Raw genomic sequence first — 24,048 nt, forward strand, 5'->3', positions numbered from 1 at the left:
AATAGCTGAAAATCATTCAGCGAGCAGAGGGCACAACATAAAAGCTGAGCGTCTGGGTGGAACTTTAGTGCTAATGTTGCCCCACCGCTCGGGATTTTCTCCACCGCATTTTCCCAACCCAAATGGTTTTTGCCACCTCCCCAAGCACCCCGACAACTGCACTTGTGCACACTTTTGGCATAATACAACAAAATTGATTTGCCGCATGCATCATTATCAGCAACGTCGTCGTGCTAGTCGTCGTCATCATCCCACTCAGTTTTCCGACTGCTGGCTTTTACTTAGACTGCTGCACTTGAAGGTCCTGGGATCCCTGGGATTCCCTTGACTCCCCGCTCCCTCCACTGCCCCAAAAACACACTCTCGTGGGCCATTGAATGCAATGGCGCTCATTCATTCAACGTTTTGCAACTCATAAGAAGCAGCAATTGAAGCATCATTAGCTGCAAGTTTTCGAATCCATCCATCGCGCCCCCGCACCACACTGCGTATGAGTAATGCATGCATGCCATTTACATTGATTTGTGGCGGAACGTCGACTGCCGATACATACACTCACAGTGCACACACACTGCACACACACACACTGGTGCACACACCCAGCTTGGCAACTTTCTTCTAATGCTTCAGTCAAGTGGCTCGAAGTGGGGCATCGATGGGTTTTCAGCTTAACCAAAGCCATCAATTATGGGTAAAATTCGCTGAAATTTGTGCAGCATTTTAGCTTTACCAGCAGCAATCGAAAATATTTCTTTTTCCACCCAACTTTAAAAACTTTTGCGCTGAAGTTTATGTTTGTGCCGATAATATCGGGATTTCTCGACTTCTCGGTGTGCTTGTTTTTCCCCATCTTATTCATGAAGGCGTTCCTCAGCTACTACAAAAATAAATTCAATACGTTCGGCGAAGAAGAAGAAAATAACAAAAAACAAAAAAAATAGAGCAGAGTCTGCAAAATAAGCAGATGCAAACACACACATAAAGAAATGTTGCTTGACTGTTTTTGGAAGACATAGAAATATGATATTTTCCTGTGCTTGTAGTGTGCATGCAGTACTGATATCATCTTAATATAACTGAAATCGTATACATAGTTGGCAAGGTCGGAAGTGCTAGTTTCTAGACATCTGGTATCCATTTGCTACACAGTAGAGCTGTTTTCTTTCCAGTGTACACCCATACTTATGGGGTGCGTGGCTCCTATAGATCTTAGCATACATATGGGCTTCCTTAGCTGGTTGTTTTTTTCCGCTTTTGTTGGGGCCGTTGTTCCATGACGTTATCACGTACGCTAATGCGACAAAAGCGCAACGACGAGCAAAATGTTTTGAAAATTTACTTAGCCCGGCTTCGCAGCGAGTGGCCCCCACCTTGGCACCTTGGCCCCTCAGTTACCCCGATTTTCCCGGTTTTCCCGGTTGCCCCTGGTTGGTTCCTTCCTTGGGTTTCTGGGTTATCCGTTTTCCCAGGGCTCTGCGACTTCGACAGGCAGCTTCTTATAGAGCATATCCTTTGTGGCCAGCTCAAGACTGTGTTTTCCTTATTTTATTCCTGCTTTATTTGCATTCCTTGGGCCACATCCGCTGTCGCTTCCTGGCGGTTCTTTAAGCGCAAAATACTTTTCCGCTGCTCGAGTGGCAGAAAAATGAAAATATTATTTGCGGCGCGTGCTTTTTGGCCATGCAGCGCACGCGGCGTATACGTAACGCTCAGGTTAAACGGTCACATATACACGTTATGTACGTTTCCACAGTTTGGGGCACAATAATGTTTTATTTCCAACTTGAATGTATTGAAAAGGTTGATGGAAAAAGAACATATTTAAGAGTTGTCCACAGCATTCGTTTGTAACTAATTCCAGAACTTTAGGGATATTTTAAAAAAACCAATAATTTAAGTTAGTTTTTAGGTGGTACCCAATGTCAAAGTACTTGTTTTACTGCAGATTTATTAACTTGAACTTGGCTGTATGTCAGGCCCGAAAGAACCCACATAACCGCAAATGTACAATGCAGGCAGGGCGGCCTGTTCCGTGCTCTTCTGGTTCGGTTTGGTCTTTGGTTTGGTTTGGTTTGGTTTGGCTTGGTTTGGCTGGATTTTCGTTTCGGTGCGAGTCTGGTTTTGGTTCGATGCTCGGCCCAGGTGCGGTGTGCGGTTCTGGGCGGGCGTGGTGGGCGTGGCAGGCGCGTTGTCGGCGCCGTGATGTGTTTATACATTTCGTGAAATGACAGAAATTGAATAAAATTTATGCGTTTTACGCGAGGCAGGTGGAACCGCATATGGAACCTGCATGGTCCCAAAAGCGAAACCAGAAACCCAAAAAAATAGAAATTTTCCGTCTATATTGGCGGTAGGAAGTACCACTTTCCACCGTGTAACACCCACGGTTGTCGCAATTTTGGATTTGAAATATGTGCGAAGGTCGTATGGTGATGTGTGCTCGTTGCGAAATGTTTTCTTTTCGATGCTGTTTTTCGAAAGAGTTGACAGCGGCTGTGGGTTAAATGCAAAAAACTCGGTGTAGACAATCGGCGAAATGGAAAAAATACGTAGCCAAAACTAAAAAATGGTACTTTTATGCTTGGAAGTGCAGTTTGCTATGAATGCTTTTCCTAAATATATTCTTTTTCTTAGCTTCAAGAATACTCTGTTCAAGGATTTTCGCCTGGCAAAGCCTGCAAATATGTTGCGTAGAAGTGCCACTCCCAAAAAGTGCGAGGACCTGACCTTATGCCAGAAAATTCCGCTGGGCGAGCGACCGCATGCCATAAATGCTTAAATCAAATTAACGCAGGAAAGGAGGGCCGCACAACCCGTTGGCAAGAACTTAAGTTATGCAAAACGCTGGGCGTGGTCCCCACAATGGCTGCAAATCAGGATGACTGCCCGGAGCGGGGAATTTCGCTGGCAAATAGGTGAAGACAATGGCCAGGACAGCACAGCACAGCACGGCACAGGACAAGACAGAAGAGGACAGGATTCTCGGTCATTGCAGGTTGTCATTGTGTCGGCTTAAGGCAAGCGAACAAGCCAGAAAGCCCTGATTAATTGGCGCTATTTATAATTAAATTGCGTCCTAAGCTGTAATCACAGTTCTCAGTCGTCGCCGGTTTCTAAGCCCCATTCTCCACTCTTCTTCACTCCGTCCACCACCCCCGCATTCATTTGCCCCTTTTCGCCTTTGTGGAGTGTCAAAGGTTTTCTATCTTCAACTACATCAAAAGCGGCAATATAATTTCCCCACAAATGAGCGTTCTGATTCAATTAATGCCTCTTTGACTGCAAATTCTAAGGGAGTTAAATTAAAGTCCTGGCGATGTCCTTGCCTTCTTGTAGATGCGAAACTCGACATGTTGTGTGCCAAGGATATGGGCAAACAGGATTTCCAGGCTACCAGGCGTTTGCAACAGAATGCAGCAGACTAAACAAATGTTCAAAAAAATATGAAACTAACAACTTGGCCAGATGAACGATGGCACTAAAGGGAAAACATTCGTAAAATGCATTTTATTTAGGACTGCATTTTGTACTTGCCAACTAAAATAAAGCAAACATTTGATTTCACCAAATAGACTCATATTTCTCTTTAGCAATTCAGTTATGCGTGCAGTTGATTCTTATAATAAAACCAATTTTCATTGGTTGCTAAGATGGAAAATGGGATATTGTTTTTGTAAAAGCTAAAACCAAAAATGTATCTTTAAATAATAATTTTCCTTGACGTTTTGCCCCACTGTGCGCCTTTTGGCCAGGACATATCCGCTGTCCTGCAATCGGTGCTCTTGTAGTTGTAATACCACCAACAACATGGGTTACACCACCAACAACAGCTACAACAACAATGAGGGGGCTCATTTCAAATGCAAATGTGTTTGTGGTGTAAATGCAATTTTACACAATTTTATATAAGCCAGCAGACAGCAACAACAGCAAGAAAAACAACGACAATGTGCATAAAATTTCCGAGGATTTACATTTTAAAAACGCACAAAAAGCTGCAGCAACCAAGAAAAATGCTCACGGAAAATGGGGGAAAATTCGTGGTGGAAGACGGGGAAAAAGGATGCTGCATATGAGGTCCTAGCTGGTGTTAGTTTGCAAATGCGGTTTTAACGCTTTGGCGATGGCGACTGCGCGAAGACATTTTAGCAAAACAGCGAAGCGAAGCCGACTGCAATTTGGCTAAGTGCGTGGGGAGTGGGCCAAAACTGCAAATGAAAATGTGCAATGCACATGTGTGCATGGCGCACACACACACACATACACACACATTTCTGCGGCAATCAGTGCCAGACACACATGGGCTTAAGGCTTTGGGCTTGGGCTTTAGGCCTGGCCAAAATGTTTTGCCTACTTGCTACTGGCTGCCACTTGGTTGCAGGCTCACTTGGCACTTTCCACTTGCCATCTGCCAGCCGGCTGCATAAATCTACGTCTCTTTTATTACGAGCTTTTGAGCATTTAAATAAATTTCAAAGCTTTGGCCAGAGCTGATTTACGAAAAAGGGGGCGGAGGCTGGTGGCTGGGGGAGTGGCAGCCGGCACATTTAGCGTTAAATGTGCATAGTTTTGTCTGCGGCAGCAAACTAACCACGTGAAAGTCGCCTGCGGAACCTAATGCAGAGTAGCCTGGACTCACGAAAAGACAAAATACTGAAAGAAAATATTGATTTTTTAAATTAAAAGTTTGAAATATAAAGGATACCTCTAATGACTTGATACTACACAATGTATGCTATATATTTATTTAGAGTTTGAATATAATTTCTTTTAATTGCCAGCAAACAATGGTTGATAAAGGGAGCAATATTTTTCAGTGCACCCACCGAGACGATGTGCAACATGACAGGCTGAAGTTGAGTGGCTCACACCCACACAGATGCGGCTGCGAGGACGATGGACGGACACAGACACAGACACAGATACGGATACGGATACGGATACAAGGACAGACACACATGGACCGCAGCTGGGCAGGCTAACTGAGTTAGAGCTGCCGAAAGTTCAGGAGCGGGGCCGTCAAGGATTCGAGGGGCAGCAGAGCAAGGATGCCGAGCTGGGGGCAAACAAGAAATGTAAAGAATGCCACTGACAATGTACAAAGTGCAAAACTAATTTTGCAGAGTGAACAGCAGCAGGAGGAGACTGCCGTGACTGCAACATGTTGTGTGTCCTGTGTCCGAAACACAGGCAAGTTGCCAGACGAAATAGATCATACGCCCTGTGGTACGACTCTCCCTCCCCCCTGCAAACGGAGAACTTAACTCATTTCCGTCTTGATTAACCAATCGAACTAGTGGAGAAGTCAGTTAATCATAAGAGAACCTTCATTTAGGCTAAAACACAGCTCGAGGAAGGAGGCACTTTCGTTACGGCCTGTCCTTCTGTCCTGACCTGACCCATTTTGTCGAAAATTTCCGAATGTGATTTAAGCCGATCTCTGGCAAAATGTCATGCAATCTTGGCCCTAGGTTGATTACTTTGTTTCTCATCTGATTGCCGGCATTGCCCTGCATTTTCCGTTTGTTTTTTTGGGGATTTAAGGCTGCTCTGCACTTAATTGCTTAGATTTGTTTAATTTAAGCCGATTATACACGACCACAATTTGTTAAAAGCTTTCCGTGTGCAATTGTGCCCAGGTGTCAGGTCTATTATCCATTAATCGATATGACACTGGATTGGATTTGAAAAATGGATTGGATAGTACACGTCGCAAAAGAATGTTCTTAACCAATAGGAGGAAACCTTAAATTATATACCCCACCATAATTTGAACTCGCATTTGAAAACTCTTGAAATAGTTATGGCGTAGTATGTTTTTTCAACGATTCTGTGACTTTTAGCACACTTTTTTTTCCGAGTGCCTGCACATGTGATGGCCAAACTATGCGAACCTTAACCTTATCGAACACCCGTCAATGGCCGAAATGGAACGGAGGAAAATGGCAGGGAAAAAAGTTTGGAAAAATGTAATCAAGCACGGAACTTGCACAAATTTTCTGCACTTTTGCCGAAGCCAAAAGCGGCAAAAGCCCCCAGGCCAAAACGCACATACCCACACATACACGTACGTAGAGTAACATGAACGGTGACAGACACGCACGCCTGAGTGCTGCCACGCCCACGCTAGCAGAGATACCCATCCGCCCACGCACACACACACACACACACACACTGCGATACTGAGGTGCCATCAAAAAGATTGCCGGCTGCCCTGTTTGTCCTTGTTGTTATTGCAATCCTTTTGACTATGAACTGCAGACAAAAAAAAGGATGCGAAAGAAATCGAACAGGAAAAAAGATTCTTCCCCTCCAACGGGTCAAAATACAAAAAGTCAAAAGAAAAGTTAAAGACTTTAAAATCCGCCCCGGGGCCAAAGTGATTGAGCGTGTGTCGCAGCAAGAGCAGGGAATTTGTCAAAAAAAAGAAAAACTTTCCAAGGATGATTCGTAGGAAAAGGGAGATGTCAGGTGAATACACAGAGACAAAAATGTTCACACGGAAATTGCTTTCAAAATGTTTACGTCCAATCGTCCTGAAATGTCCCTAAGTGAAATAGTTCAATTAGCTGCTTATAAAAAGATATTACGAGAAACCGTAGAAAAATTTGTTTGTCAATATAATTTGTGAGACCCAAAGTAAGGTTCTTAATATTGTCTGGCAGTGCAAAGTGTACCTGTAACCGAGCTCAGACTGAGACCATAGCTGGTCCCTTTAATAGACTCATGGCTGCATAGTCTCATGTCCCCCAAAAGGCGCTCGAAAATCAAATGAAATTGATCCCACAGACAAAGCGGAATGAAGGGAAATCAAAGGCGGAGACTGGAATGAAGGATGGGGTATCCTTTGCCAAAAAAGCGCAGACATGATATGAAATTATTTGTCAACGCCGAATGCCATTTTCAACAACTTTCCGACAACTTTCATTTCGTTTTCATTCTGGCAGTCGACTTTGCCTGCCCGGCTTCGAGTGCCCCGTCAATTCGTGGAAAATGGAAGGCGCGCCGGGAAAATTGGGCGAAAAGCGTCTTTGGGCTTTCATTTTGCATTACAGTTTGTCTGCCAGCGGCCAAAAGGAGGAAGACGACGAAGAAGACAGGGGAGCGGCCCAGACATGCAATGACATCCATCGCAGAAGGCGCTGGAACTTTCTGATTGCTTGCAAATGTTTTATTAGCCTGATTTTCCGAATGGAAAACCCGCCGCAGTCCCATCCCAAAAGTGATATGTGTGCGCATTATGAGACCGAGATGTGGAGCAGGATAAGAAGAGCACAAAGGTGAAATGGGATTCCGAACAAGAAGCCAATATTCATATGGGTCTGGGTTCTTTAAAAGTAATAGGATGTTCAGGGGAACAATAGAAATAGAAAATACTTGTGCCCATCAAAGCAACGTCAATTAAACACGACTTCGAAAAGCGAAAGGCTTAAGATTTTTAAAGGTGCATGCAGCAAAAGATAAATTGTTGCACACCTTTAGTCATAATTGTTGGTTACCTTCAAGGTGGAATACTGACCATCCTCTGATACACTTGTATAATAAGTTTAAAGTTTACTAATTTCCCAACATAATTTTTTAAATAAGTTTCAAAAGCGGGATCGATAAATTTGTTAAGGCTCTTCCTGCTGTATCGGGGACTAAGCTTGCTTGTTGCAAGTTTCTGCGGGTCCTGGGCATCCTGACCATCCTGAGAATCTGATCTGAGCCGGCGGCAGGGATTTTCCTTTACCCCCGTGTTGCTGCTCATTAATTTCGTCTATTTAGGAAAAGTTTTTGCTGGCTGCGTTGCTGTTGCCTGCAACTTTTTTAAGTGGTTTGCGGTTTATCATTTTTGGCTTTGCAGCGAACGAAAGTGCAGCTGGCCCTGGTGCGCTTTTCCTCGCACAAATTTTTTTTGTTGCCTCTTTTTCTGCCGCAAACAAAACTGTGCGCAAACAGGAAATAACGGTAACGCTGCTTCATTTCCGCTTTTATTAAAACATACTTTTCACGTTGTACCTTATCCTGCTGCTGGCTCGTCCTTCTGCTCCTTCATTTCTCCCCTCCCCTCATTTCCCCCCTGCCCACCCTTTCTTTAATAGTCCCGACCGTCTTACCGCTGTTTGCTGCGGGCATCTTATTACCCTTCCTTGAAAAGAGTTGCCCAAAACGATTTGCATACTGCGATTTTTTAATTAAACAAAGTATTTCAACATTCTGCCTAAGACTTGTTCTATTTAGTTTTTACATGTTTCAATCACTCATTTTAAGTTAATGTTTTGTATATTTACTGCCCATTTCAGAGTATAGCTATAGCTAAAGATTTCCCCCTTTTCATTCTCTCATAATGCGCTTTATTTTCGATTTATTCCCCTCTCAATTAGTCCTCCGCTTTCCACCTGCGAGTGTATTAACTATTCATTGTGGCCAACGAAAGTTTTTTCCCTGGTGTTTTATCTGCCACCCCCCATTTCCCCCACCCACGAAATGCAGCTTGTCACTTCCGCCAGCCAGCCGCCCGCAGTTTTCCACGAAGGAAAACTTGTGCCCAGAGTTTGGGTTGTGCGCCACTATCTGAGTGTGTTTTTTTGGTCCGTTTTCTGGGGCTGGCGCTTTAAAAGCAGCCAGCGGATGCGCCGAACCATCTTTTAGAGGTGGGCGGTGTTTTTCCAGGGGGGGCGGGGACGATTTCCACGAGGATTTTCAGTGCATGCAAACGGCTGAACCTGAACCGCAGCTAGTTGAAAGTAGCCAAAGGTAATTAATTTTGTAGCTACAAGTTGAGTGTCCTGCTGCAAAACTTAGTCGCCGGCAGATGCAGTACTCCGGATTCTGGTTAGACGACCACAAGCTTTTGACAGTCCGCGCTCGCTGCAAATGGATTTCCCATTTTCCATTTGCTTTAGTTTTCCACTCCGAATGAGTGGCAACATTTCCTCAAAATGCAAGTGCGTTTTTTTCCGTTTTTTTTCATTTTGCCTTCCAAAAGGTGGATGGGTCTGTGCGTGTGTCTATTAATTTTCTTGGATGCAACAGCAGCGATAAGCAACCATGTGCCACGCCCCCAAGGGCGTTGACAAACGGGCGGTGATAAATTGCTGGAGGTGGAATTCAAGGATAAAGCAGATGCTGATGCACTGCTATTCATCATTTTAAATTTAAAGATTATAGATGGCTTCATTCTGAAACTGCACATTCTCAATACAAGTGCACTTGCAAAAGATAATGTTTAATAATTTGTAGAAAGAAATTCAAGGTCTCAAGCGTGTTGGCATCCTTTTCTTATTTACACACTGTAATGTTGGGTAATTTGAAGGGCCTTTCCCAGTTTTCCCAAGTGTTTTGTGCTTTTCTGCTTCAGTTACCCGTAACAACGAGTCTAATGGACCATTTGTTTTGGCTGCGTTGATTTTGCATTTTGGCTGAGAGAGTAATGGCGCTCAAAGTCATTTTCCAGTTTCAGCTGCAGGTTGTTTGAATTATAAATTTGAAATTAAAGAGCCAAGGCCGGCCAGACGCCCTCGAGTAGAAGAAGTAGACAAATTAAATTGCACAACGCTCCAGTTGCCTGGCCATGGACTTAGAGGTCTTAACCAGTTCACCTCACTGCATGTGATCCCCGATCCCCGAACCTCGTAACCTCCTCTGCTCTTCCATGCACAAGAGGTCGTGTCAAAGGGCCCAAAGCCTTGGGTAACAGGACGCGTTAAAGTCAAAAGTTGCCAGGACAAGGACAAGACCATCAAGTGTTGCCATGTACACACGAATGAAACGAAACGAAATGAAGTTATCACGAAACAGGGCACAAAGCCATTACGATTGTCCTGCTGTCCTGCTGTACTGCTGTCCTCTTCCTTGAGTCCTTGTGTCCTGCTGTCTCGAAAGCGACAAGTGTTTGGGGCCCCTTGAGCTGTCTGCACTTCAGAAGAAAAAAAAAAACTCTATTCTTGGCCACAGGTCGCCCGTCTCGGCCGAATGAAATCCAAGTGCGTGCCGGCTAAAACGAGGAAGACAAGACTGTTTTTGGGGGGCATTCTGAGCCCGTGCCAATGTCAGAAGTTAAAACGCAAAAACAAAGGCACGGGCCGAAGGAAAGTGGAAAATATCTAATCAAAGACGGCCTGTCGAGCTGCTCGACGACTAAAACTCGAAGGGCAAAGCCAAAGCCAAAAGCCCGGCGAAGCCCTAGAATTGTTTTGCAATCGTTGGGCTCGTTCTGAGGACATTATCTGGCTGGATAACACGGCCCTTCCCTCAAGGAACTGCCGGATTTCATGGATCCCTGACTCTCCCCGACTTTCTGACCCCCAGCTAAGCCGCACTGCAAGGCTTCATAATTTTCACCGCATGTGGTCGTATTGCAGAGTTCTTTGGTGGCTTTTCCTCTCGGGCTGAAAATTCAATTCATATGCTGGCTAAGAAAGTGTAAGGGAAGTTAACTGCCAAGGGAAGTGTAGATACACTTTTTAAGGGTATATATTTCAAATTAAAGTTTAAAGTACGAGTAAGATACTACGCGATCTGTAAATATTTGTAATTATTTCAAGTGCAGGATTGTATGGTGTATGCGGTTGTTTTTGTGGCAAATGTTCGGGGTAATTAATCAACTGCCACGCGCATCGTGGCATCGACCACGCCCCACCCAAATCAACTGAATTCTATTAGGCCCAAAGCATGGGGAGCATGGGAGCATGGGCGCAGAGCAGCTGTGAACTGGCCTTGGCCAAAGTCGCTGCCTAAGCCGCTGGAAATCCCCAGAAAGCGCCGCTCGTCTGCACCTGCCGGTTCACCTTGGCACATCCACATGCTGTGCGGCCAAACAAAAATTGAAAGAAACGTGAAAAATTCGGAAATTACTGAGTTATGCCAGCTGTCGTAAAAATCCCGAGTTATATTTTCGCTCCCGCCGAAAGCAGCTTATATGTGTACACCCAGTACCCTGGAGGAGGAAGAGGAGGAGGAAAAATCCATACGGACGAGTGCCATCGTATATTCGTTTTTATCGAATCTGATTTTATTCCGTTTCCGGCCAATCCCGTTCCCCGTGACGCAGGCAAAGGATTTTCCGCTGAATTTTATGCTAATTATGCCGCTAAGCTCTTGGGCAACTTTCAAAAGAGTTTCGAGTCTTAGCGCGCCTTAAAAAACTTCCTTCGCTAAATCCGAGCACAATATTTGGCCAAGACGCGCTTATGCAAACAGATTTGCGCTGACTGCAGGAAATTAAATTCCCTCGTCCGCCTGCTGCCGCTTTTCCGATAAATTCGCACACGTTGGACTTTTTTTTTATCCGCCCCGATTTATTTATGACCGACTGCTTATAATTTACGTTCCGCCGACTTCAGCCGGCCGGCGACTATGGCATCAACACTTCCGCCAGCGGCGGCGTCTGGTGATACCAAGTGAGACGCCGCCAGCGGAAATCCACGTGGCGGTCCAGGATCGAAGGAACCGGGGGATTCAACAATAGAAAGGATGCGGCAAGGAACGGGACTCGCAGGATATTGCAACCATTGGATACCTTTCTTTTTCTATTTTTATCTGCCAACGGAGATGGTTATATCTAATTTGTGTTGTATTTTTCTGGCATTAAAAGATGTATCTACTGGGTTTTTCTGGAATAATAATAATAACTTGCTTATGCTGGCTTTAATTTCGGTTGCTGAAGAAATCAAGTTTCATTTAGTAGTTTCCTATAGAATTCATTGGCTTATCAATGCGGTATACCCAAAAACACCTCACAAGTAGGAGGTATAAAAAAAGGGGAAAGAACCAAAGTAGAAAGGACATGCCTGGGCAGTTTTTGTTGCTGACTGAGCAGCATATGGCGAAAGTTTAAGTAAGCAATATTTATTTTGTATTTCTATTTGTTTGGCCGAGTGTTCTACCATTTCAATACAGTTCGCACACCGAACTGCGGTCTGCAGCGGATTTTGAGTTGCCGGGCAAGAAGCTGAATGGTTTTTCTCCATCCGGGCAAAGAGGGTAAGAGAAGAATATGAAAAATTGCAACATATTTTCCTTAGCCTCTGGACGGAGTTAAACTTTTATTTGTTTGCTTCATTGCATGGCGGAGGCATTTTGTGGTTGAGCGAATCTCAAAGTTGCTGCTTTGCTTTGCTGTACTGTGCTTTGCCTTTGCTTTGCCTTCCACTCGCATCCATGCAACCATGGAAATGTTGCTGGGGGAAGAAAAACTAAAAGTGCACACAAAGGCGAATTTATTTCTGAAGCTGCTGCATCTGCATCCTGTACTGCATTTGATATGCGATATACACACCATATAACTTCCCATTTTTCTTGCATTTTCGGGGTCGGATTGGTCACTTGTCTGGCATGTCAATAAGCCGTAATATTTGGAATTTTGCGGGTCCGAGATATGTGAAAAATAGTTGGGTCGATCGACTTATTGACTTGTGGCCATCGTTTGCATGCCTGACAGCCCAAATTCCCCAGCGAGGGCACTGTGCGGCATGCATCATTGATAATGTTGGAGATCTGGGGAATTTGCATTGCATTCTGTCCCGCAAAAGGGGCACTGCCACTCACCTCCTTCGTCGGTCATCACCAGAATGGTGGTCTCCGGTCCCAGACCCTCGGGATTGAACACCTGCACCGTCACCTTGTACTGCGTGTACGTCTGGAGGTTCTGTATTTCATGGCTCTGCAAGAGAATGGGGAATTTTTCATTTAAATTACTAGTCGTTTGTGTAGGAACTCAACAAAAAATTCACTTTAGATTTAACATTCGTACCTAAAAGAGTGAAGGAATTCTGTTTATTGATTTATTAATTCATTCCATCCCGTTACTTGAAATGTTTGAGTTATGATCTCTATAAAAAAAATTCTCAATTAAGAACAATTCTTGGTGTTATTATTTTTTTTCGCTGCACACACACCAACGGAATTTTCGTTTGTTGGCCGTCGAAGGCGCTTAACAAAATAAAGTGGGGCACTTGCAGCAAGTGCTTCTCCACAGCAGCAGCAGCAGCAGCAACACCACCCACTGCACCGTCCAGCCCCCGCCTCCCCTTCCATTCGCCCATCAGCATTGTGCATGCTTGGAGCGGAAATTGCGCGTTGCATACTTTTGTGCGTTGCCGTTGGCAAATATGAAAATTGCAGCACTTAAAATTGATTTGCACTGCTGCGATGGCGGTGCAAAAGGAAATTGAGTTGCTTGGGCAACGAGCAGTAGTCTTTGCCTTAATTGCCACTCCACATATATCCGTACACAGCGCAGATTCGAAAAAGTAAAGGAGGAGGAACTTTGATTTTAACTTTTTCACAGATATCTTTTGATTCATGATGATTAAAGGAAGTACAACAATTCAAATCAAATATATATTTATGACATTTCTGCACTTGATTATCAAGACCAACGGCAATTTTCGGAATATATTTTTAAAGTCCTTATATCCTCGCAGTTTTCTGTGCGTGTACAGCAAGGACTTGCCATAAGTGAGTCCGTTCCGGTGGCTTTGTATGTGAATTTCGCGAGCTGCTGATTAGGGTTTTAACCAAAGGTCAAAAGCAGTGCCAAACCATAAAACAAGCCGCAGACTTAGAGTGGCTCGCTATTGCCTAAAGCACCACATGTGTATGGGATTGTATGTGCTCGCAAATGGTCAGCTGCCTTGGGCAAATTATGTAGCATACATTAGAGCGCTGCCTGCCCGAATTTGCCTGCTGGTGTGTGTGTATCTGTGTATCTGAGCCCGTCTGCGGTCCCGCCGCAAAACCAACGGGTTTTCGACTGTGCGAACTCTAGGCTTGTGCTTAGCAGCGGATTGACTGCCATGCCAACAGCTTAAGTGGCTGCTTTCGGCTTTTCAGACGGCGCCAGCCACAGTAGCAGTTATTTCCGCCAAAAGCGTGATATCTTATCCAGCATTTCGGCATCCTGCCACAGCTGCGGTCAAGATTATAGTTTTTTAGCTTATCGTCTTAGCAATTTGTTTAAATACGTTTCTAAACAATTAATTTCTTTAAACTCTTCATTTTGGCGGGCTTTGCCTTTCATTACCAAGTAGTTCTATAGAGAATGGCACTATTACTTTAACCGCCACTGTGTTAAGAACTACGCACATGAAACTGTGCGCTTGGATTTAGTGTTTGTATATGGTGGGCGGTCATATAATGCCATTTTATTTAGTCGCCAGTAAATGAGGCCGAAAATTTACAACTGCTTTTATTTTTATGGTCAGCTGAAAGTTGGAAACGCCCGAGGGCGGGCCACGTAATTGATATAATGTAATTGATAAAGTTGCCAACTTCCTGCCATATTGCATAAGTTGGCAAAGTGTGAAGCAGTGGGGGGATAAGCATCTAAATATGCTCGCCCTTCTGCGTTCATTAGTGGCAACTGGAAACAAAGTGAGCATCTAGGTGTTAGGTAGAAGGCAAACATTTGGAACTACAAACAGATGGAAATTTCGCCTGTCAAACAAATCCCAATGTCTCTAACAAAAACTGCACAATTTTGCCCAACTGAATTTGCTCTTTTATCTTCACAGTATTTTTTTCTTCTTGTTCATCAACAATATCAGTGTCGGACTACGCTTTTTCGCCTCCACTTTTGTTATATTTTTTTTGGTATTTTTTTTTTGCGAAGCAACTTCCTTTGAGGTTTCGGGTGACTCGACTTGCAGGCTTTTATCTGCGTGAAAGTTGCGAAATTTATGCTTTACGGCGCAGAAATTTTAATTAGAAAATTGGCAAATTTAGCCCTGCGGGCGAGCGCTGCAAAATCCAGCGCCCCCTCGCTTTCCACCTCACACGTGACAGCTCAATGTGAATGCCGCCGGCCATGGGAGGCGGTGGCTAGATAGGGGCGTGGCAGGTCGGCAGAAGCCGCAGGATCCTGAATGCTGATGCTGCGATATGGGAATAACAGAAAGCCATGTCCTGAAGTCCGCCAAAGTGACTTGAGCACAAAAAAGAGGTACACATGGAGAAAAAATGTGGAGCTATGCGGAAGAGAAATTATTTTTGGAAAAATTTTTGTCAGAAAAAGCTCTAATGCTTATGCTAATTTTTTTGATTACATTAAAGTTGGTACTAGAACTTGGTACTAGACTATTTTCTGCGTGTTCTTACTCCTGCGAAAAAAGAAGTCCAACTAAAGTCGCACGTTTCTGCCTGCAAGGATAATATTTCAACATGCCAGCGACATGCAAAAGAGAGAAAAATGGAGGACAAGCAGAGTGAGACGGGTAGCTGCGTCCAGATAAGGACAAAATATGCACTCGAGCACAAAAGCGTGCCACGCTTGTGGCAATCAAGCGCCCCCTCCCGTCCCCCCCTATTTTGGAGCCCACCACCATCCCCCCTCTAGGCGTGTGTGTTTCTTCTATTTTTTGGAAAGTCGACGCGCCGAGTGTCGTACGTGAGCATTATCGCTAATAATTTCTGCATATTTAAGCCAATAGCCTCGCAGCTGGCAAATCCATCCGGAATGCAGCTGCAAGTTCGGAAATGCATTCCCAGTGCTCGACTTTAATGCTTCGCTGAAAGAGACTCCGAAATGGCCAGCGATTCGGATTGTACCCTGGGGTGGAATAAAGTCCATCCAAAGCCAGGTGATGGCCGTCGAAATCGTTAAAATTTAGAGCACCTAAAAGAAGTGCAAGAAATAGCAGAGTTGTTTGGTGGCCATTTTTGGAAGGAACACTTAGCACTCGAGTTTAAGAAGGTCCAAAAGAAGGTTAGCATTTAACTTATAACCAATAAACATTTTTGTAATAATGATTTCAAGCTTGTCCTTCTTTAAAGCCAAGATCTTAACAAATTGACAGATAGCCGCTGTATAATTTATCAAAGTGAAATAAAGCGTTTGCTGTGCCTGCGGCCAAACTTTCCCTTTATTGAAAGGTATTCCCAAGCTATTTGTTCTAGGATCGCCCCCATTTTCCCGACATTTTCCCCAATTGCCTAGTTCATTAGCCAACTTGCGTGCCCAACTATGCGCCCACAAAGGAGACCCGTGGAGCTGTGCAGACACACCCACTGTTTGGGTTTCTTGGCGTAGACAGGAGGAGACTACTGGCCCCAGCTGAGAACTAATCGCTAACAAATTGCCACTGATAGCGGGGTCCCCAAACGAGATATGGTAACACCTTGACAGGTGGGCAAACGAAAAACACTTGTAACCCCGCTCGCCGTCATGGTGTGTGGGAAATGTTTTACCTTTTGCCAGGTGTAAATTACTTTTTAATATGCCGCTGATGTGACTTTAAGCCGCCGAGTGACGGGCTCGTAGCGCCACACATTTTAGGCCAACTTTAAGCCGAAACTCAGGCATTCCGTGGTAGGAATGAAAACCCTACAGTTCTTGTGGCAAAGAAAACGATATGCACGTGGCAAAGCGGACAGACACGAAACGAAACCAAAGCGAAATTGAATGACGCTGCTGGCGGAACACGAAATGGTGCCGCTCTATGCAGTGCACTGTAAACAAATACATTAGCTTACAAAGCTTAAGTGATATTGCAAAGGCAGTTAAACACAATCTAAATGAGATTTGTGCATGTTTAAAAATATACATAATAATGCTATAAGCCTTAAATGCTTGACTATAATTGAAGTAGATTTTTCTCACTGCACTTTCATATCGCGCCTGCATTTGCAATATGGCGAGGTGTCAGAAAACGTGAAATTCAATTATCTTTGGCCCGTACAACTAAATACGAGTACGACTGCGAGTGCAGCGATAACTCACCTCCACGGTGTTGTCGCGTATATAGATTTCCTTGGTATCGTTGGGGTCCCGATCGCGTGGTCGATATGTGATGCGGTAGCCAAGGAATTCGCCCAGTATGGTATCCGGCGGCGGAGCCTTCCACGAGATGTACACGGAGGTGGAGGACGTGTTGTGGGCCGTCGTCGGAATGGGCTTGCCCGTGGGAGCTGTAAGAGATTAAGTCGGTTAAAGAATGAGCCCAGCATAGGCCAGAAACTTTGGCTGGCTGGAAAAGTTGAGCTCCGGCGGAGTGCTCAAAAATTCGAAATTAAAAACGCCGCGCAAAAGTTTCAACTGAAAACTCTGACCTGTCATGTAAAGCGGAACGTTGTCTGTGGCATTGTCAAGTTGTCACTGTCACGCAACATAAGTTGCAAGTGCCACGGCCTGTTTTTTTGGGCTTTGGAGTGTAAGTGAGAGTGGGTGTGGGTTTCGGGACTCTGCGTCTACGTTTTTGGACGGCTTTCCCATTCGCAGCCATCTCCCTTTTGGCCTTGTCTACGGGAATTACTTGCAGGTTAAATGATGCGTGTGTCGCGCAGATACACGGACAAAAATTAGTACTTTAAACTTGACAAAAAAACACCTAGTGTACCTCTTTCAAATTAAATGTTCTTGGGAATGCTTCTTACTAGTACTTTCTTCACTATTTTAACTGTTTTCATAATTAGAGCTATTTATTTTTGGCCTGCCATTTTCTAAGTGTATCAGGTGCGCCCGGCTTAGGATGAACTGGCATTTTGCCAGGCCAGAAAGGAGGGCGAAATTCTTCGCATAGCTCAATGAATTTATAAATAAATTAAAAGATATTTTGTGTCTTTGGGCTTGACATTGATGCCGCGTCCAAAGTTTGCTTAGCAAATTGAAAACTTGTCGCTTTTCCGCTGCTTAGATTTGCGATTTGGCCAGCATCCGATTCTCGGATGAAAAGTGCCGTTGGTTAATTTATGCATGCGGCAGGCCTAATTTATACAAATTGGCAACTCGGCCGGCGACCGCAGGACACGCACATACACACACACGCAGCGCGCTGCAGGAGGAGCGAAAGGACCTTAATGAGCTCACAAGACGAGGACACAGCAACACACTATTGACTAATTTGTAACCGCATGTGTTGCAGCTTGGGCAGCTTGGGTCGCATTCCATTGTGCGTGCGGCATAAATTGAATTTCGCACCCACACGAACGGCTTACACTGGGAGAAACCAAAGAAAACTAAGCAATCTATGCAACGAATCGAAAAATAATCGAAATGAGGAAATGAAATAAGAGCAAATATGTTGCTTCCGTTTAGTGTTCTATAACTTTTATGTCTTGAATACAATTAAATTGGAAATTCCACAGACCTTAGCTATTATGTTCCCAGTGTAGTGGCAAAGTCATTTCCAATGTCCGTAAGACAAATGTGTTGCTAATAGCTTGTCGCTGTTGCCGCTGCTACTGCTACTTTGCCTTTGATTAATGTGTCTCGCGCTCTTAAAGCCTACGGAAAGTTTTGTGACTTTTTGGAGTCCATTTATGCACATGTGGGGGTGCTGTATACTACATGTGAAACACGCAGCGGCGTACGATTAATCATTGTCTGTGGCAGCCACACCAGCAGGTGAAATGTCGGCCAAATGCCACAGAGCCCGGAGGCATGCGGCCCGAAATTAGTGCATCCAGCAGAACCCATAGTTCCACTATGGTTGCCCCATCTTTTAGGATGTGAAGTTGTAGGCTTTGTCATCGCATGTTAATGAAACGAAAGCTGCCACTGAAATTTGAGTGTTTCTAGTTTCATAGTCACACGTGAAGACAATTGAGGTCGGAAGAAATGAACTATCTGGAAGACAAATCCTAAGTTACACTCCGTGCTATCTGTTCCTGTTCCTTTTTTCAGGAGCATGTAACTATTTCTGCGGCCGCAAGTGTAGCGTTCTTTGGGTTACAGGCGGCCGCAGTTAATGTCATTTAGCGCAGGAAGATGCGAGGGGGCGGTGTATGTCTCCAGGTGGGGCAGGAAGCAGGAGAGCTACGTAAAATGACGACACACCTGGCCGGGCCTGGCAGGTCCTTCGATGGCCTACCGTCAGCGGAAAAATAATTAAACGTATACAACGTGAGGAGACTCCGGCTTTATGAGGCAGTAATTGCTGGCAGTTGTGGGAAAAACTGGAAAAGTGGGGGAGCAGGGTATTGCGGGGGTGGGGAAAAGTGGGCGCGCCTGTGACAACTTTTCATTGGCGGCACTTAAAAGTCAGGCCAAGTCGTTGGAATTGAAATGAAAAATTAATGCGATTGTAAAAATTGTTATGTCATGTGTCGCGTAATTTTGATCCGTGCTACAGCCATGCGTTACGTTATGTTATGTGGCACCGCACCGCCTACGCGAATAGTTTATGATCCTGGCGTCAATAAAGTGTGTAAGCACAAAGGACCCAAGGATTCTAGGATCCAAGGCGCAAAAAGGACTTACCCTCACGCAACGTGACTATGTAGTAGGACTCCTTGGACGGCGGACTGATTCCCAGCTTGTTGACCGCCAGGAGACGAAAGCTGTAGACGGTGAAGGGCGTCAGCCCGGTCACCTGATATGACGTCGCATTTGTCTTCGTGTAGATCCTGGCCAGCTGCTCCCAGATGCCATCCTCGCCCTCGCTGAAAAGCAAACATACAATCAGTTAGGAACTAGAAAATAATATTTCATATTTGCCCCTCACTTAAGCTTAAATTAAAGTGCCTCGTGTGGCAATCATATGCTTAAAATTACGCGAATTTGCAAGTTCCGTCGCCTTATTGACCTCATTAATGTGTAGTGAATGCTGATGATGAGTCATTCAGAGGGAAATTCAATAAACAATTAATGGAGCAAACGGGCTGCGGACAAACAAAACATTTTGATTCAGCCAAATTATTTGAACGAATCATTTCATTATTGTGCATTTATATTGCAATTACCAGCTCAATTGCCGCCGCACGAGCACACGTCCATATAAATAAACTCAGAAATCTATATTTTACGTCGCCAATCTGGCAGGAAAATGAGATGAAAGCGGGCTCGCAGTGCGATTCCAATATACATAAACCATGGGCATAAAATGCATTATGAAAATTTATATAAAACGGATGCGGATTTGCATGACACTTGCGGGCGGTTTGGGTCCTTTTGGGATCCCAAACGTGAAATGTGTGCCCGCGCATAGGCACTAAAATATTTATGCGCCTTTCTGCCGTACAAAATACGTACCCGAGTACGGTCCAAAAAATGAAGGAATATTTGTATTCCGGCGATATTGTTGTTGCCGCGCATATAAATTACTCGCAGCCGCTCGCACAATGAACATTTTTCATGGCACATTTCAAAGTGTACTAAATTTTGGTTTAAACTCACATAATTTTAGCATATTTTTTGGCACATTCTCCATTTCGAGGGGTGCTGTTGGCGTTGGCACACATAGGCATACATTTTGGGACCCCGTCTAAAGTTTGCTTTTAATGGGGCTCACCGATTCGGTGCGGCTTTCATGGTGTGATTAAAAATTGTTTAAATATGAGCCGATGAAAAATGTTCAACATTTCATGAATGGCGACAACCAATAAAGGGGAGCAATCGCACCCACTCGAAAAAAGTGCGGCCATCGAAAATTGTGTCAGAAAATGATTAAAATTAATAAATGCGTGCGAGCAGCTTCCGCGTTGAGTGGAGCACATCTGTTTGCGTTGGCAGTGGGCATTTAGTGAGTATATATAGTGCACATATAACATATATATTCCGGTATCGGGGACATCGGCACATTGGAGCACTGGGCCTCCGGACACGTTGCATTCGGCAAAAAATTGTTTGGCGACTTTATGAAGCATGGCAGGCGATGCCCCGCCATCATCTGCCCCGAATGAAAAACATATGAAAAATGCTGGGGACCTGGTCCTGAAGCCCCGGTCAAAAATGAAAACAAAAAGAAAAAAAAAAACATAAAAGGAAGAAATCGAGGGAGAGATTCTCCGGCAAAGTAACCACAATGGCAAATAAATTTGCGGCCTTTCCACGGACATGTATTGGATGGTTTTTGCTGTTATTGCACTGATGTTTTTCTTCCCACTGGTAAGCTGCTTTAAAAATGTTTGCTTACGTTTTTTCCACATTAAGCAAATAAATATGAGTTATTTATGCATCTGGTTGGGTTTGTGTTTGCCCTCCATGGGTATCGCTTCTACATGACCGACGGCTATGGGCCAAGTTCATGCACGAGTTGTTGAAACAGGACGATTTACTTGCGGCACGAGTCCTTAAAGATAATGGACAAATAGTGGTCCGGGCACTCGGCTGATAAGTCAGGAACTTGGTCAAAAAAGGCACAATTTATAGCCACATTTTTGGCAGAAACAGCAGAACAGTTAAATGTATTTCTTACAGCAGTAAATCTTTTAATTCTTCATGTTTTAAGCAATGAAATATACAAAATGTATACTCGCAAACTATTTAAAGCACTTTAAGCAATGTTGATATTCTCTTTTTGCAATTATAAGTGTTTTCGTTCATTATATCTTTAAACGTATTTTAAAGTAAACAAAAAATAATTTGCAATGTAAATGTTTTTACAAGCGTAAGATTTTATTAATTTTATTCGCGTATCTGCGACAAAAAGAAACTGCATAAACACGATGCAAAATGCAGCTGAGTGAGATTTCATGTCCAATAAGAAGTATCTGCATCCGAATCGCGAGCTGACATCGCATAATGATATAGACATAGACATACATATAGCACATTTTTTTCGCCACTATTTGGGCTTTTGGTGTCATCGGGTGAATGGTAAACGGAAAACAGTATCCACAGCAGTTGATAAACATGTCAGTTCAGTGGGGTTGTGGAGCGTGGAAAGTGGAAAATGGAATGCCGCAGAGTTTGGCCCAGTTTTCGGTTGACCGAAAGTTATGCCATTGAAATATGCGAGATACAAAACATCAATGCAGTATGTGTAAACACACATACGCAGACTGATGACATTATCCTGCCCGCTGGCTGTGCAACTCGTGCAACAGTTGAGGGGCATCAATTTATGGATAGACTTAACGCTTGACAAGACAACTTATACTTATATGAGTAGGTATGAGTAGGACCTCGTCCTGATCCCGATCCTAGGCCCATTTCAATTGCAGGCGAACAAGACGGCAAATCCAGCGCAAGGATGTCCCCATCATCATCATCCTTATAATCATCATCTGGTTGATGTTGGCGTCTTTCAATTTCGATGGGAGCTCATGTGCATATTGAACCACCAACTTGCCAAGCAACCCCAGCCCCCCTTTGCATATGCGCAAATAAACCGAATCAAGCGAAAATGTAAATAAGAGGCGTTGTGAAATAAAGGGAACGGGGGTCGATAAGGGGCTCCTCGACAGCATTAAGAACCCGACTCGACTCACTCCCATGTCGATGCGAATTTACATAAAATGCAGTCTGCAGCTTCACCTCGGTGGAGAATCAGATGGAGATGGCAGCGGGCAGGGCAGCTTCATTTTGGGAACGCGCTGCCCAAAAAAGTATGCTATGCTGCGTGTAAGCTGTGCATGCACCGAGCGAAATAGTTTTCTTTATATTATTATCTTTACTTTTTAAACATTCTCTCTTGGAGTAAATCCGTTTCATCTGCTCAGGACTTTGAAATGTATCAATGGACGGGTTATATTAGTATTTATGTTTAAGAAACTTTTCTCAGCTCCAACTATTTCTCCAAGTGTGGTACACTTGGCAGGCGGCGGCGCGTGTTCACATTTCCTTCAGTGTTTGTGTGGGTGCAGTTATTTCTTATTTTGCATAAATGCACCGCAGGCTCTGCTTTCCAGTTGGCTGTCATCGATTGTGCCGGAAAAGCCAGTGTCTTGTCGAGGACACGCCCCCCAACCCCACCTCCACCGCCACCGCCAACGCCCCCTTGCCCCGGCGCTACTGCAGTTGATGGAAATTTATTGAAAAAGTTTCGCTTTTTGGTATTTTTTGCCCACATTTTCGCTTGGCCTTTGTACCGGGTTGGCGGCGCTCGCTTTTTATTTCATGCCCCGCATTGAGTTCAAGTTATTCGGAAAATAGCCAGTACCGCACAATGGCAGGCGAATGTGTGTGTTTCCGTGTATGTGTATGGGTGTGCGAGCTGGACTTAAACGGGGGAACCCCCTTCGCACACACACACACACACACACACATGCTCATCGATGCACAGATGGCTTTATACGCGCGCCTGTGCTTTCTTTTCTATTTAAATGGAGCACAAGTGAAGTGCGTATTCCCGTAGTCATGCATGGCATGCATGTCGTCATGCTTTTACATATTAATTAAAGTACCGCCGGACCAATGGGCGGAATTTACGCACCGAGGCGTTTTATATTTATAAAATATACTTATAATTAAAATCAAAGTATTTACTAGGCTACATACTCGGTGTGTGTGTGTCATTAAAATATTTTCTTGCACACTTGTATGCACCCTTGTAATTGATTTTAAAGCCCTGCTGATTTCAGTGGCTATTTCTATTACGTTCCATCTTAAAATGCTTGAAAATATTGCGAAATAATATATTCCATGCAATGAATGTCATGTTTAACGTTAATATTTCAAGCGCAGCTGTACCTTTAGTGCATAAATTTAACTGAATCGGCTCGCGCAAATCAGTGGGGTGGCTCAAGTCAAAGGCGGGGCCGTGGCAGTGGGCGTGGCTGGTTGCTCAGCATCCGAATGACGCTGATGGGCGCATTATGGCGGATAGTGTGTGCATCCAGCGCCCCGCTTTGCTCGCTAATTCATTAGCGCAATGGGGTCAGCCGCAGTTCGCATCCTTTGGCAAAGCGCCTTTGCATGTGTCAATCAACACCACCACCACCACCTGTCTGTCCGCCCAAGTGCACTCCGCCCACTGGCACTTCATCAGCTAAAACAAGCCATTCTGGTGAGAAAGTGCTGGTCAGTTGGCTTGGTGGCTTAAGGGCTCCATTTCTAACCATCTTATACTATTCATCATAAAAAAAAAGTTTTGCATACGTATTTTATAGTTATTTCTTGCAAGTATTATTGCTTTTAAATGAATGCCCCTTAAAGTTTATAGTATTATTCCGAACTTGGCTACAGTTGGCACCTCTGGTGGCGCTTCATTCTTCGGCGTGGCAACACTTACCGCGTTTCGATAATAAAATGCGTGACGGGCGCATTCCGCGGATGCTGCGAGTGCGCCCAGGATAAATTCACCGAGCGTGATGTGAAACTTATCAACAATGGTCGCTCCGGCGGATCGGGCACATCTGCAGGGAAGAGAGGAGAAAAGTGCCGGCTATCAGTGGAATGCAAATGGA

The 24,048-nt window shown here is 44.4% G+C and overlaps 2 protein-coding genes across 3 annotated transcripts in view; one reads left to right on the forward strand and one right to left on the reverse strand.

Annotated features, from left to right (window-relative positions):
- LOC120452046 (uncharacterized protein C2orf42 homolog) overlaps positions 1-24,048 on the forward strand; it is a 138,672-nt gene that overhangs the window by 47,049 nt on the left and 67,575 nt on the right. The gene's annotated exons all lie outside the window — the stretch shown is intronic.
- The window catches only part of LOC120452045 (tyrosine-protein phosphatase 99A), a 103,272-nt gene that overhangs the window by 43,212 nt on the left and 36,012 nt on the right, over positions 1-24,048 (reverse strand). For both annotated transcript variants that reach the window (XM_039636100.2, XM_039636098.2), the window contains exons 4-7: positions 23,874-23,997; positions 19,181-19,362; positions 16,703-16,890; positions 12,532-12,646 (exon numbers count right to left, since the gene is read on the reverse strand). In XM_039636100.2, coding sequence (XP_039492034.1) covers positions 12,532-12,646; positions 16,703-16,890; positions 19,181-19,362; positions 23,874-23,997 — 609 coding nt within the window. The remainder of the gene's footprint in view (positions 1-12,531; positions 12,647-16,702; positions 16,891-19,180; positions 19,363-23,873; positions 23,998-24,048) is intronic.

The sequence above is a fragment of the Drosophila santomea genome, chromosome 3R (assembly GCF_016746245.2).
Source record: "Drosophila santomea strain STO CAGO 1482 chromosome 3R, Prin_Dsan_1.1, whole genome shotgun sequence".
NCBI classification, from domain to species: Eukaryota; Metazoa; Arthropoda; class Insecta; order Diptera; family Drosophilidae; genus Drosophila; species Drosophila santomea.